We start from the raw sequence: 14,652 nt of genomic DNA on the forward strand, positions 1-14,652 counted from the left end.
GTCTTGTGGACTGAGCCCTCGCGGACTTCAGTCGTACGCACCGTGACGTGTTCGATGTCATCACGTCAAGTCTGTGAGGGCGCGAGACTACGAGGCTATACAAGCCGCTGATAGACAGGACTCAAGGCTGTTTCACTCGTTGCTGTGGAAACGTTCAAAGCAACAGTGTAGCGACAACTACAATCATGTCCACAGTGATCGCTGCCACGATCGTGGTCGAGATCGCTCGTGTCATGATGTGGTTGAATATTATTTCTGGCCTACATGATTCAAGTAACGTTTTAATAAAGTCATTGTTTTACACATTCATAAGTCCTTTTTGTTTTTCTGTTCGGCAATTGGGAAAACTACACCGTCACGGCCGTATTGCAATGAATTGTGGGTAATTAAATCAGTGAAGTCTGGTGAAGTCTGCACCCCAAGCGGACTCTCTGGAAGTCTGCAGAAAGTCCACTTGAGGCCCCTTCTGGACTGGATGAATTGTGGATTTAGACAGCCCTCAGCACTCGCAGACTTCCCGGGAACGCGCCCGCAAAGTCCGCGAGTCTGCAAGTGCGGTGAAGTCCGGACATTTGGATTCAGCTTCTGATACAACAGAGAATGTACCAACTGTTGCTAGCGGGGCTGATCCTCCTGAGTAGGGAGTAGGTTGTCGCTCATGGCTAGGTTTTCACTTTGTGAGATGCAATTTGGGACTTCAATCGTATGAGTTCAGGCTCCTGATAGTAACTGTTTACATTTTGTCACAGTAGCCTATGAAGCTGTAGCTAGGTAGCTAGCTATCGTAGCTTGTTCCCTTTGCAGGAGATGGAACAAAAGCTAGTGTGGCTAGGCTAAAAGGTAGTGTAGTTCGGTAACTAATTTTGTCATTCATGTAAATAATGAATTGATTTTTGTGAAATTAAGCCAAGTGAGATGTGTTGATGCTTACTAGCCTACAACATATTTCAAAATCAAAGCCACATGCTTTTTAGATGTTTTCTATGAAGTAACCTCCCATACACTGAAACAGGGTAAAGTCGGCCCTACGGTTGACGTAAATGACGTCGACATGGGCTCCCTGTACTTTACTGGATTTATCAGCACTGCTGGAACACATCTTTTACTAATTAGATCAGCGTCACACACTCAAGATGGCACTGTTGAAGTATCATGTCAGAATTGGAATCTGACCAGCCGCTTTCTGCCACCTGGCATCTCATCACGTTTTGCTACTGGGAAAACAGCAGTGCCACAGTGGGACCGGTAATATATATATATATATATTTTTTAAGATTTATTTTAGGCATTTTATGCTTTATAGATAGAGACAGTATGAGAGAGAGACAGGAAGGTAGAGAGAGGGAGGGGAGGACATGCAGCAAATGACCGCGGACCGGATTCAAACCCGGGTCGCTGCGGCCGGTAATATAAAACCTCCTTGGGTGGAACTCCAGGTGTAAAGCAAAGTCAAGACTCAACAGCGGCATCTTGAGTCCGTTGGCTAACTAATCTGATTGCTTGGCCTGTAAAATGGTTATTATTTAAGCACTTAGGTCATATAAACACAGACAGGACTTTTCAACAAACGACAAAGTTCAGAATCAGCTCTCTGTATGCTGGCAACTGCAGTATTATCCAATTTGAACATAGTGAACCTCTCCAGCACACACCTGCCACAACTCCAGCAGTGTAGCAGTGTGCATTTCATTTTAAATGCCACTTGGTGTTTTCATTTTTTTCCCCCCTTACTCAGGCAGCTGCATGAGTGACTGTTGTGTTAAATAATAGAAGACAAGCATCCATGCCTGTGTAGGGAACCAAAAAGAAGAGTAGAGAAAGCGACAGAGAGACGGTGGGAGAGAGAAGAGAGGGGGAAAGAGAGAGACAGCCAGCGAGAGGGTGAGATGGAAAGAGAGAGCAAAGGGACAAAGGGTGGAAAGTGGTGGTGGTGGTGGTGGTGGTTGGAGGGGATGAGTTAGCCAGGCATTTAGTGGATATTTTCACCCTCAGTTAGACATGCGAGACGGCACACAGATGAGCCGCATGTTGATGGAAATGGGAACTCTGGCGCAGTCACCAGACAACGACAGGTGGGAAATGAAAGCGCTGCTCACCCCCCACAGATAAAGAGAAGTTTTAAAATTCACAAACCATCATTTGAATAGTCTGCTTACGGAATACTGGGGATTTGAAAAACTGCTTTGAAGATAGTATTTATAGGCTATTCCCATTTTCGTAAACCATTGCCAAGCAAAAGTTCTGCTCTGTGTCTGGCACTTGGAATTGCAAAAGTGGCCAATTCACTAAAGCTGTTTGCTCGTCCCCTCTCCACTGAGTACATTATGCCCTCAATGCCAAACCCCACTCGGTCATTTCCCATTAAATTGATTCAGCAGGGGGCCGACAACTTTAGGACCCCACTAGCCTATACTATTAAAGAGAATAACAAACATTTACACCAAGTATGGACTGATAGCAACGTGATGGCTATTGATGGCAGACATCATTGTGCTTTGACAGAATGGCCGGCCTGAAGCACCAGCTGCCAAGTTCAGGGGTATTTTTGTCATGGCTGCTAGCTGCCGCATTCAACTCTCCAGACTTATCACAACACCATTAAATGCACAACTCATGCCAGTCTGTCCTGAGAGGGCCCAGAAATTGACTGGCCAACTGCAGCACTGCAACACTGGAAAAACTCCCCGAGAACTCAAACTCTATCTGCACAAAGCGATAACATTCTTGTTTAGATTGTCCGCATGGCACGATAGGCCGGGAAGCAAGACGGCAGCCAATCTCGCATGTAATGTGTGTTATTTATTTTCCGTGGGATGCCCCCCCCCCCCCTATTTTGGACCATATTTAGTCACACAGTCACAAGAGTTAAATTGCAGCCAGGCTTCTGCATATATTTATTTCCTGAGAATATCATATCAGCACAGTGTCAGCCACAGTGCTACAGGGTGGAATTAATTTGGCTTCCAGTTTCTACAGCCTTCCTACCGGGAGACACTTACCAGCCCCGCTTCAGAGCCGGCTTTGGGCGAGATTAACGGCACTTCTGGGAATGCGATGAAAGCGGTGTATCGCGCTCCCGGGGCAAGCTATTCTGCCGATGTCTCCGCGAAATGTGCGAAAGCCAAAAGAGGGGGAGAGTCAGAGATGTCGCTCTTAATTCTCTGTGGCATCCGATAGCCCACTGTAACCCCTCCTAGGCCCTTTGCGCCGCCTGCCAGTCGGTCCCTCTGGGTTCACCGATGGGAAGAGGAATCTGCCCTTAGAAGTGGCTTACTCGTCCCCAGCAGAGCCAAAGCAGATGTCCCCTCTCCACGCTGTAGTGGCGAGCGGGATCGCGCTAACAAGGCTAATGAGGAGACACCTCCAGGCAAGACAGGCCCCCCGTGTTTGCTTGGCAAATTTATTTGGGATTTGCGCTCTCTGCCCGCTTACGTTCACTCCTGCCCTGATTAGGGAAAGACCACAGAAATCTCCTCTCGCCTGGATTACGAAGACTTCCGGAACACTTCCTCTGTTATATTACCAGCTCAGAAGCAGCAGCTTAAACTATTGAGCTGCATCATCTATGATTATCAATCTAGCCTGGAGCAAAGCTTCTTTTTTTTTTTCTTTTCAGGGGTTACTGTGAGTTTCTTCACTGTCTGTTTGAAATTGCACATGCAGTCCTAGACCATTGTCGCTCTCAAAGCAATTATGTGTCTTACAAGGACAGATAATTGCATAATTGTCTGATATGAATACACAGGTGCTCTTTGGAGGGACGGGTTGAATCAAACTGATATTAGAAAACTTTGAATCCTTCATTTGCTGGGGAAAAAAAAAAATTCCATACAGCAAAAGTGATCCAAAAAGAAAACAAAGGCAGTCTAGCTCAAGCGGAAAAAAAGAAGAAGATAAAAAGCCCTTATTACATGGGCTGCAAGACAATTAAAAATAACCAAAGCATGTCAACCTAATGGTCTTCATCAGGGTCATACAGATTAGTATCCTAGTATCAATTCTGTGTCTTGTGTGGAGAAACATTCATTTATTAGGTGGCTTTGCATATTTGCGATTACGCGATTATTCAACATTATAAGCATTCAATTATTACTTACAGCGAGTAATTATCAAGACAAGCTTTTTAAGCTATGATTTAAAGATGCTGCTGGGAGTTTGGAGCGCTCTGATAAGATGTAACAGTACAAAACCACAGAACCATCAGAAAAGGCCTTTTCATCAAGCCTTTTTGGGGCCTCCTGAATCATCCCCACCCACCCACCCACCCACCCAGTCGTTATACGCCTGGTTGCTTAGCTACAGTACAGTATGTTTTATCTTGAAGTACTATGATTTCTCTCTCTTTCCTCCGGGTGACTAATCCTTGTATCCTATTTATCAACAGGTATCAGTGAAACAACCACAGCAACCCCTGTCGGTAAGTTATTTTTGTTCCCCTGTTTTTCATGACCTCCAAGAGGGATTTTGTATTCTGTGTCGTGGGATGCATTCTGATGCTCATCTCACGCTCAGGAAATTGTGCTGAGGCATTTTCTCCCTGCTAAGGACACTTCTGTCTGCTCTGGTTTTTTCTTCCCCCCAACAGTAGTCGATTTGAGGGGGGATGCGAGGGGATGCCATCCCCCTTGGAATAACAGTTGTCAAAAACCATCCCCTTTGTAAAACTGCTATCCCCCCTTTCATCCCTCTCTATGGCAAGATATCATTCAATCAAGAAATGTGTGAGCCACTTATTGATATTTAATCATTTTAGAGAATATAGCGCATCTGGATTTTTTTTTGACTAGCAACAAATCTTTTCACAGAGGAAAAAAGCAGAATATATGTCACTGGGCCGGAACGCATCGGGACGGCCTTCCGAAAGTGAATTTGACAACGGAACGCGCGTTCCGGTTCTGAAAAAATAAACAGAACGCTTAAACAACTGGTTCATTTCGTTTTAACAGCAAAGTTTGCTGGCCGGGCGGTGTTTGGACCTTCGGGCCAATCACAGTGCTTAAAAACGGAAAACTCCACCCAACCGGGAAGCCGGGACACATTAAACAAACACAATCAAGTGACAGGCACAGACAGTCTAATCTGAGCAGCGGAGCTGTCAGGTTGTGTTGTGAAAATGTAGAGAAAGAAGAATCTAGACTGAATTTAACTAAATACTGACAGAAATATAAAAGTAAACTGACAGAAATATTGTAATTTTCACATGATCTATCTTTGTAACTGAAATTACTGTAACTATTGCTACCTAGCATGGCAAGGGGAGTGAAGGAATATGTAGCTATCTATTTTATCTTATCTAAACTTTAAATGTATAGTTATCAAACCTCCACGAGCTCCTGCTCACCTTGTGATCCTCTGCATCTGACCCGTCCTAACTGTTCAGGAGCAGTGGGCAGCCACAGTGCAGCGCCCGGGTACCAACTCCAATCCTGAGGCCAGAGCCTTGGTTAAGGGCAATGGCAGTATCTGACCTCACATCCCTAACATGCATGTCTTTTGAGTATAGAATTACCTTTGTGCTGTTACAATATAAACAAAAGGGTAAACAGCTGGTCCCCCACCCTCCACGCTGTCTTCCTCACTATCAAATTGTTTGTCCCCATAAGACCCCACCATCCCCCCTGAAATTTGTGTACAAATCGACTACTGCCCCCCCACCATCTGATAAATGGGAGTGAATACGACACGCTGAAAGGTATTATTTTGCCAGAGTTATCTATTCAACGAAGATAAAAGAGATCCATCCCCTCTCGGCCTGTTGGCAGTGTGGTGAATCGAGAGGCGAAAGGTCTGCCGAGCCGCGCATCGAAAAACAGCTAGTCACGTTCGGAGCGGGAAAGCGCTAATGAAGTTCCGGCGCTTCGTGAGACGGTAAGCGTCCCCGAGTGAGCGGGCGCGGGACGCCCCCCCCCCCACCCGGATGCACACAGCGGCGGCAAAGCAGTGCTCGTTTGCTCCGTTGAAATTAAACTCTTAATTTGGTCCGTGTTATTGAAAGACCCCCCACCCACGGCGATATTCCACACCGCCGTCCCATCGCATCGCTCATTCACTCACTCCGGTTCCCATAACCTGCACCCGCAATAACCCCCCCCCCCCCCCCCCATCTCTATCCCAAATGAGCAAGTCCTGTAATTCTGCTTTAATTGCACGGAACATGTCCGCATCGTAAACAATGCAGCGCGATGAGAATTTAATGAGTGGGCGAACACCTAGATGTTTTCAGGTGATTAGGCATTAATGAGCCCGTCTTTTAATTGCACACATCGGGTTCCCCATTAACAACGCCTGCCTATGCACGTTATGGGACGAAGCCCCCCGGTTTTAGATCTCGCAATGCGTTTCACAAAAAAAGCGCGGGGGGAAAAAAGGCGGCCGACCGTCCTTCAGAGAAAGTCAAGTCAAGGCGGGCAGATGTTGCCTGCGCAATAATTCATGATTACCTTTAATCACTTTCCGTAATGAGCGCTTTGTCCCCCGGTGACGGAGACAAAGAAGCTCTCCCCGCACACCGGGAAGACGGCTGTCTGTAAAAAACAAACCCTGATGAAAAATTCACATTTGTTAAAATAACAAAGTCAAAGTCTGGGGGAAATGAATCTAGATTTATAGTAGATTTATGGCAGGAATCTTTTCATGTGTTGTTCTTCTGATAATTTTTTTTTTTTTTTTTTTCCCCGCTGCAGCAGATTATGACATGGACGACAACTACTTTGATGCCATTCTAGGAGGTGAGTTCAAATACATAGTTATGTCTGGGCCATTCGAAACATTCCCACTGGTTTTTCTCTCTGCAAGCCTCATTTGTGTTTTGCTACAGAGAATGACTTGATGCTAGAGGCAGACATCAGCCATGGTTCAATAAAAACTGAAGGCAGCATAGTTGTCTCTTTCTTAGAGAGGACCAGCGCTGTCTGCTAAATGTATTGGAACAAAGCCTTTTAAAGCCATTCTGAAGTTAGCCAACCAACAGGCAGGACCGCTGATGCTTTTTTTATGGTCCAGAACATTCTCCGTGTCTCCCAACAGTCCTTAAAAATGTATTTACACAAACACTTTGCTCTTCATCTGCCAGTGGAGAACATTTTCCTTCCACAATAAACCGATGAAGAATTTTGAGGTGAAAAATAGCTTTAAAAGTTGCGATTTGGAGCCAAAGCAGAATGCCTCAAATCATAGATTAGGAAAAAAATAACAACACTTCACTTCTAAAGCCATGTATTTGGTTCAGCCCAAGTACAACATTCTCCATAATTTCATAGGAATGTAAGTACATTATATTGTAGTTGCTGGTGATATGTGGAGCATTCTATAGATGTGTATGTCACGCGTAATGGAGCGTAGCTTCAATGTGAAATGCCTTCAGACTTTTGAATTGTAAAATGTCACCCTAGGCCCGGGCTCTGGCTCTAACACCTTCATCTGTCTCCATTTGCAGCTGTCATCGCTGCCGTCGTCCTGGTGCTTATCTGTCTGGCGGTCGTCGTGATCCGCTACATGTACAGGCACAAGGGCACCTACCACACCAACGAGGCCAAGGGCACGGAGTTTGCCGAAACAGCGGACGCGGCGCTCCGCGGCGACCCGGCCCTGCGGGACGCCGTGGACGAGAGCAAGAAGGAGTACTTCATCTGAGAGCGTGTGAGCCGCCGCCGCCGCCACCGCTGTTTCCACTGGACACGAGTCTTCCAATTAATGTGTCTGTTTTTTTAATGTGGATTTTTGAATTGGAGGATGAAAGCTGGAGGACGCTGTTGGTGAACAATAGAAAGAATGCCTCTCAGCAAATGAGCATCTGCTCCTACTTTGCCTTTTTCCCATTTGAACTCAGTGGGACTGATCTGACATCAATTTGCCGGTGAAACATCAGAAGCATCTGCAGATGATAGGCACTTGGTGTCTGTTTCTCTCTGTGTTGTAGTTTAAGACTGGATATGCCACACCATATATAGTATAGCATTACAAGCCAGCCAGATGAATGATCCAAAGCAAAAAAAATACTGTATGGTATCAAGCTTTTGTGTCATGTAGTTATATTTGCCGTGGCTACACTGCCTCCCGTGTCAGCGAGGATCTGAGAAAGCAGGCCCAATAAGAAATCCATGGAAACAGCACTCTTGCAAAGAAATGTAAATCGGATACAGGGAAACGATCCCCAACTCAAGCAGAATGTGAAAGAATGCAGAAACTTGCTTCTCAAACACCAGTTGGTGTCCCAGGTCGAATGAAACCAAATGTTTACAAGGAAGAAACACAGTGACTTCGGAGGGACGCTGCGATGTCAAGTGTAAGCATGGATGTCTTCATGTGATCTTACCTCGCACCGCTCGGCCCGCGCAGCGTTTTATTGCTTCAGTGTATTGCATGAATGGTCTAATGGTGGAGTTCAGGATGAATGCACAGCAGCCTTGGTAGCTTGAGACAGAGATGAGGAGAGAAGACACAAACAGAGAGGCCCGGAAAAACACAAGCAAACAATCCAGAGTCCCTGATGCGTTCAGGGTGTGTTGGAGTATCAAGCCATTCCTCATGAGTAGTTCACTGCAAAGAATCTCCATCTTAATAAGTCTTTTAGTCTATTATTGAGTCCTAAAATCCTAATTTCCTTGAGATAATTTCACTTTTTTCCAATGCAGCTTCACTCGTTTCAGGGACTTTCTCGAATCAGTATCTTAGAATAAGGCAGATCACTGCACTACTATCAAGAAAATGACACTTGATTCTAGAGAATTCTTGAAACAAGTTGATTTGCATTGGAAACAAGTGAACTGATCTCACAGATTCTCTCAGATTTTTTCACTTATTTGAAGAAAATGAGGATTATAGGACTCAATATTAGACTGAATGACTTGTTAAGATGGAGATTGTTTGCATTGGATTGGTTGCACATGCTCCGCTTCATGGTTAGTCACAAGCAAACGCATAACACCACACATACAAATTCCTGCATCCTCAGTTTGCCTGAAGGAATGACTCACTTTAACTTCATCGCAAATCAATAAAAGACTTCAAACTGCAGCTCAGAAGAGTTACAAGGTTTGTGTTCCTGATGTATGTGTGGAATGATGATTAGATTTGACCCGTCGCTCTGACCTTGCTGGGATTGGTCTCTCTCGGCGAAGATAATACAACGGAGCCCGAGGCGCACGTTTCTGAGGATGTTCTGTTGCGATTCCGGTCAAGGCTAGGAACTTATTAGCCGAAATTAAGTTGTTCAACACTGTATCTCCATTTGAAAATGCCTTTGTAGAGAAAAAAGATTAAAGCACATCTAAAGTAAATACCAGTTAAGGGCTAGCGACCTTCACTGAGAAGAGAAACAGCGATCAGTTGGTATTATTTTGTTTCTTTCAGCAGGGCAAAACAAAATGGAAAAAGCTGAGGGTTTTTTTTTTTTTTCGTTCTTTCATTAATTTTATTGCCGCTGAAAATAAGCCCCCGAGCTAAAAATCTCATTTTTATTTCTCCAGCCCCTGTTGTTCCTATCAATACCCACTGGTAAATATGAAGACCTGGAACGCTCCCTTACACTCCTTATATTCTGGGATTTAAAAAGAAAAACATTTGAAATGCATGGGAGACATTTTCGCTCACATAGCGATGGGTCTAAGAAGAGCAAATCCTCCAGTTGCTTTAATAACTGCTGCACAGGCAGGTGTGATTAACTCGCTGCAAATAACTGCAAGATATACATGGTGATATCATTATTTACCACACACACACACACACACTTGCCCAGTCCCATTATAGGCTAACTATCGGGCTAGACACTCACACTTTCATCTCGAACCATTATTATGCAGCTCCATCTACTTGATAATTCTCTCTGTAATTCACTCTGAAAGCAACTGCAGGCTTTTGTGATAATGGAGAATACTCCTGGCAGTGCTCTCTTCGAGTTATTGACCTCGGTCCCAAACTTTGTTTAGAACTTCGGAATCTTTTTCTCTGCAAAGTACACCGTTTTTAGTTGGGGGTTTTTTTTATGGTATAATGGAGGGCTTTCAGAGGCAGAGCTTTTCTTCCAGAAGCAGAGGGAGGCCAGTTGGTCTCAGCAGTAGCAGTAGTAACTTCTTCTCCTTCTTCTTCTGCTGCTACTATTTCTTTTTTTTTCCCTCCCGCATCAAGGGACAACCGGACTGAAATGGTAAGAATTCACCCTTTTTACGAATGTTTCCTGTGAATGTTTTCTGAGCCGGTGAAATATTCATGGATCTGCATTATTTTGATGCTCAAATGTTTTATTCATCCCCATGAGGTAAATCCAACTAAAAGCAAATAAAAGGCATTCCGAGTCAAACAAGCACTATTTCCAAGTTTTTGAAAATGACATATATAAATGTATTAATAAGTGAAAAGTGCCGCTCGGGTTCAGGAGGCTTTACCGCTTGTATCTGTCGAGCCGTGAAAGGCCTTCGGTATTCGGCGTGTGCAGAGCCACCGGTTGTCCGTCTTAGTGCTTTGAGTGTGTGTGTACTTCTGTTCATCAATAAATACTATGAGCCCGACTTGGCAGAAACTCTCACTGGAAACGTTTCAAATGTGTCTATCTCTAAAGAAGATTTCCCTGAATGCAGTGAAGGTTTCTTGGCTGCTTCCGTGTTAAGTGACAGCTTATGAATCTGTTTACTCCAGCCTGATTCAAAAGGAAATCTCTGTTCTTAAAAGGAAAGGGAACTTCTGAAAGCTGGGAATGAATCATTCTCTCTGGCATCACCAGTATAATGGAAATGATTTTCAACAGCAGCAATAACTTCAAGCAAATGTTTCATTGTATAGCCAGGGAAAATGTATGCATATACAGTATTTTCACTGACTATACAATTAAACATTTGAATTATGAAATTAAGAATACATAATAATGCTGAGAATGCATCTGTACCAATAGCTTAGTATCAAAAGATTCATAAGATGTAATGTCGCTCATTGCAGCAGCAGTAATAGCATACAGCAGAGAAAAAGAGAACACAGAGAATACAAAATAAGCAATAAAAACAATAGGAAGTGATAAAAATAATAAAATAGAGTAATAAAATAGAATGTAAACAGACATATGTTCATGTCAACATGTTTATTAGACTGTATTGATGGGGAAAGTATGGATGAATGTATGGACTGAGAGTTTTTACTGCATTCACTTACAGTTACATAACTGAAATATGAATTAATCAAAGGTTTGGACGCACCACATTTTTCTTATTTTTTTACTATTTTCCACATTTTAGAATAATAATTAAGACATCAAAACTATGAAATAAAACAAATGGAATTATGCAGTGACCAAAAAAAAGTGTCAAAACTATCTTATCTCCCTTTGCCTTGATGGAAAGGCAAAGGCTTTGGAAAGAAATTCATGCAATGGATCAACTTCACTATTTATATTTGTTTAAGAAACACATTTTAAGCATTTAAGCAGAAGTCTTTATATCAAAATGGCTTTAAGAGAATGAAAAACATAGAACATTCAATCAGGTGTGTCCAAACTTTTGACGGGCAGTATATGTATATATATATACATATACAGTACTGTGCAAAAGTCTTAGGCACCCTAGATTTTTTATATAAATTTCTTAGAAGTCTTAGATGTTTATTTGTTTTCTGCATTAGTGTGACTGCTGTTTATTGTAAATTTTTGATATTCAGAAACTTTTCATTTCATTAGTTTTGAAAGCATCTTTGCTTTATGGATTTCTTTGACATATGCCTAAGACTTTTGCACAGTACTGTATATACATATATATATATATACACATACATACATACATACATACATATATGGAAAAACTGAAGGAGCAGATATGTGAATCTACAGTAATATGCAGAGGTGAGATGTAACAAAGTAAAAATACTTCATTACTGTACTTAAGTATGATTTTCAAGTATCTGTACTTTACTCAAGTTTTTCTTTCACTGAAGACTTTTTACTTTTACTCGCTACATGTCACAAGAAAAATCTGTACTTTCTACTCACTACATTTTCAAAACAGACTGGTTACTCTCGGGAAATCATCAACTGATTTTCTAAAAAAAAAAATATTTTCAGCATCAGACGGCTTCCATCCCGGAAGCAGCTGATCAAGAGCCAGATGTGATCGGCTGCTTGTTCAGCAAAGTGACACCAAAAATTAGGGAAAGGGACAGAGAGAGAGAAGCAACATGAAGAAGAGAGAAGCAACAAGAGAGAGAGAATTAACGTTAGTGAACTCAGCTGCTAGAATTAACGTTTGTAATTTGAGCTGCAGACTCTTTCTCATCTGGGATTCAGAGGAACGCTCAACAGAAAACCAGTTTAGAACATTAGAAATGACTTTTTTAGAGAACGACTTTTACTTTTATACTTTAAGTAAATTTAAGTCCACGTACTTTTATACTTTGACTTGAGTAAAGGATTTGAAATGGTACTTCAACTTCCACCAGAGTGTATTTTTAAATGAGTATTTGCACTTTTACTTGAGTAGGGAATCTGCGTACTTCTACCACCTCTGGTAATATGCATGATGTGCAAATAGTGCATCATCACCTTAAAGCCCCCAGAAGGCCTTATAAGCACAATGAATGAAAACCGTGTTAAAAAAATATGACAACCCTGCAGTGTAGATTGGCAGCGCCGCCCCCGCTGCTCCCACTGAAGGCTGTAAAGGAAAGTGCTGGAGTTTTAGGGAAGCTGACTTATATCATCAAGGCCGGCGACCGCCTCAGACCCCCATGTGAAGAGAGACACAATAGGTCCCGGTTGGGAGCAGACAAGAGAGTTACAGCCTCCAATTGATCTCTCCTCAGGAAGCGCAGCAGATAATTCACAATGGAAGACGGCGGCCACATCGAGACACTTCTGGCCAGAATGCTCCGATTGTATCCGGCCTCCTCACTCGGCTTGAGCTCTCGGCCAGGGGGGAAGGCGAAGAAGACGAAGAAGAAGAAGAAGCCGTGCAGCTGTATTTTTTTTTTTTTTTTTTATGCGGGTGCCTGAGCTTCCTCTGCCAAGTCATTTCATTTCGATAAGAGGGCCCCAGCGCTGCCGGCCCCCATGGCGCTCATCTTTGTGTTGGGATTTGCTCAGACTCTGCAGATTGCTGGACCCCTCCCCTCACCATCCTCCCTCCCCCCCCTCTGTCTCAACTCTCCACTCTAGAGTGTGTGTACCGAATCTCCCCTTGGAGTCTGGGGGAGGAAGAAAAAAAAAAAAAAAAGCACGGGTGACTTTTTCCAAAGACAAATTGCTTTCTTGAAAGTTTATTTTAGTATTTTAGTCTAAAGGCACAGTCGTAGGGGAAAAAAAAAAAAAAAAAAAAACCGAGATAAGGAGGGGAGGGAAAAAAAATCATTTAAATGTTCTCCTTTGTGATAAAAGCTTAGCGCGGTTGTATGATTCTGTGCTTTGTGAGGCTCGGCGGCGGCGGCACATTGTGACGGGGTTTGTCGTGTCACAGTGGAGCAGCCACAGGGAGCGTTTCAGGTGTTTTTCAGAGCAGCAATTAAGCCAAACTCAAACACTGCCTTTTCTCCACACTGCTTGTTTAGCAGGTATCGACAGTATTGACATTGCTTCTCCTTCTTCATTAACTGGCTCTATATACAGGTGGAGCTCTCACTCCCACTCTTTGAGCCTCTTAACGATGCTCTCGTATGGTTACTGTGGCACGATTATGGTTATTGCAGAGGCCAAATCCTAGAAATGTGTTTGTCGATATATTTATCACTTCATGGTTAGTTGTTCTATGTCCGGTATTATGACTGTAAAAAAGAATTTGGGAACTCAGAACTAAGCACATCCTGAGAAAAAAACCCATTTCAAAATGTATGAATAATTAAGTATAACAGCAACAACTTTATATTATTTTATACTTTTATACTTATACTTCATATTATTTGCAAAAGGGTTCAACTTTGTGGTGTTAAGTGGAGCTTCAAGCCTCGCTGCATCACTGACATTGATCATACTGCATGCACAAAGTGTAATATGAATTTAGAGTAACAAGATAATTATGAATAATACAGCGCAATATAGCGTTTTAAAGAAACAAGATAATTATGAATAATAGAATGCATACTTTTTAATGAGACTGGAGTCTGGACTTGTTACAACTGTTAATGTAATGACTTCTCATTAACGTAATAAAACACTGAGGTAAACGTTTTCAGCTAATAGTGTAATAATCCTGTTAATGAAACATATTTTCCATTAATATATAAAAGTGACCTACCATCAATATAGCAACTTTTTCCTGTTAAGGTAATAATTAGGGCATTATTGGGTCTTATTACACATTATATTATAACATTTTGAAATGTAATCCATTTACAAGACCTATATGGATCTCTTTTTCAGATTTCAGATTTTCAAATCTGTGAATGGGTGACAATTGTGTATTGGATTTTGACTTTTATTACACTATCAATTCATTTTTCTTACATTAATTGGAAATTCATTAACAGGATTATCACATAACTTATTATTTTGTTAATGCATTACATTAACAGGATTATTACATGAACAGGGTTACTTTACCACCACTTGTTTTTTATTCCAAAAAAGTGAGAACTGTAGAGGAGCTAACTTGCTGCTCAGTGCTCCGGTGCTCCGTCTGTTTAATTGGTTTCACACTTTTGATTAAATCTTCATTCTGATGCTGGTTTGTTTTAGAGGAAGCAAGT

The 14,652-nt window shown here is 42.4% G+C and overlaps 1 protein-coding gene across 3 annotated transcripts in view; it reads left to right on the forward strand.

Moving 5' to 3' along the window:
- The window catches only part of LOC139656398 (glycophorin-C-like), a 38,415-nt gene extending 27,917 nt beyond the window's left edge, over positions 1-10,498 (forward strand). For 2 of the 3 annotated variants that reach the window (XM_071533957.1, XM_071533958.1), the window contains exons 3-5: positions 4,385-4,417; positions 6,684-6,728; positions 7,436-10,498. In XM_071533957.1, coding sequence (XP_071390058.1) covers positions 4,385-4,417; positions 6,684-6,728; positions 7,436-7,632 — 275 coding nt within the window. In that variant the 3' untranslated portion in view covers positions 7,633-10,498. The remainder of the gene's footprint in view (positions 1-4,384; positions 4,418-6,683; positions 6,729-7,435) is intronic. The other variant, XM_071533959.1, reaches the window with a different exon arrangement.
- The last annotated feature ends 4,154 nt before the right edge of the window (positions 10,499-14,652 follow it).

The sequence above is a fragment of the Centroberyx affinis genome, unplaced genomic scaffold, assembly GCF_046629955.1.
Source record: "Centroberyx affinis isolate AG114_WGS23_722 - 3 ecotype Tasmania unplaced genomic scaffold, CSIRO-AGI_Caff_v1 ptg002470l_1, whole genome shotgun sequence".
NCBI classification, from domain to species: domain Eukaryota; kingdom Metazoa; phylum Chordata; class Actinopteri; order Beryciformes; family Berycidae; genus Centroberyx; species Centroberyx affinis.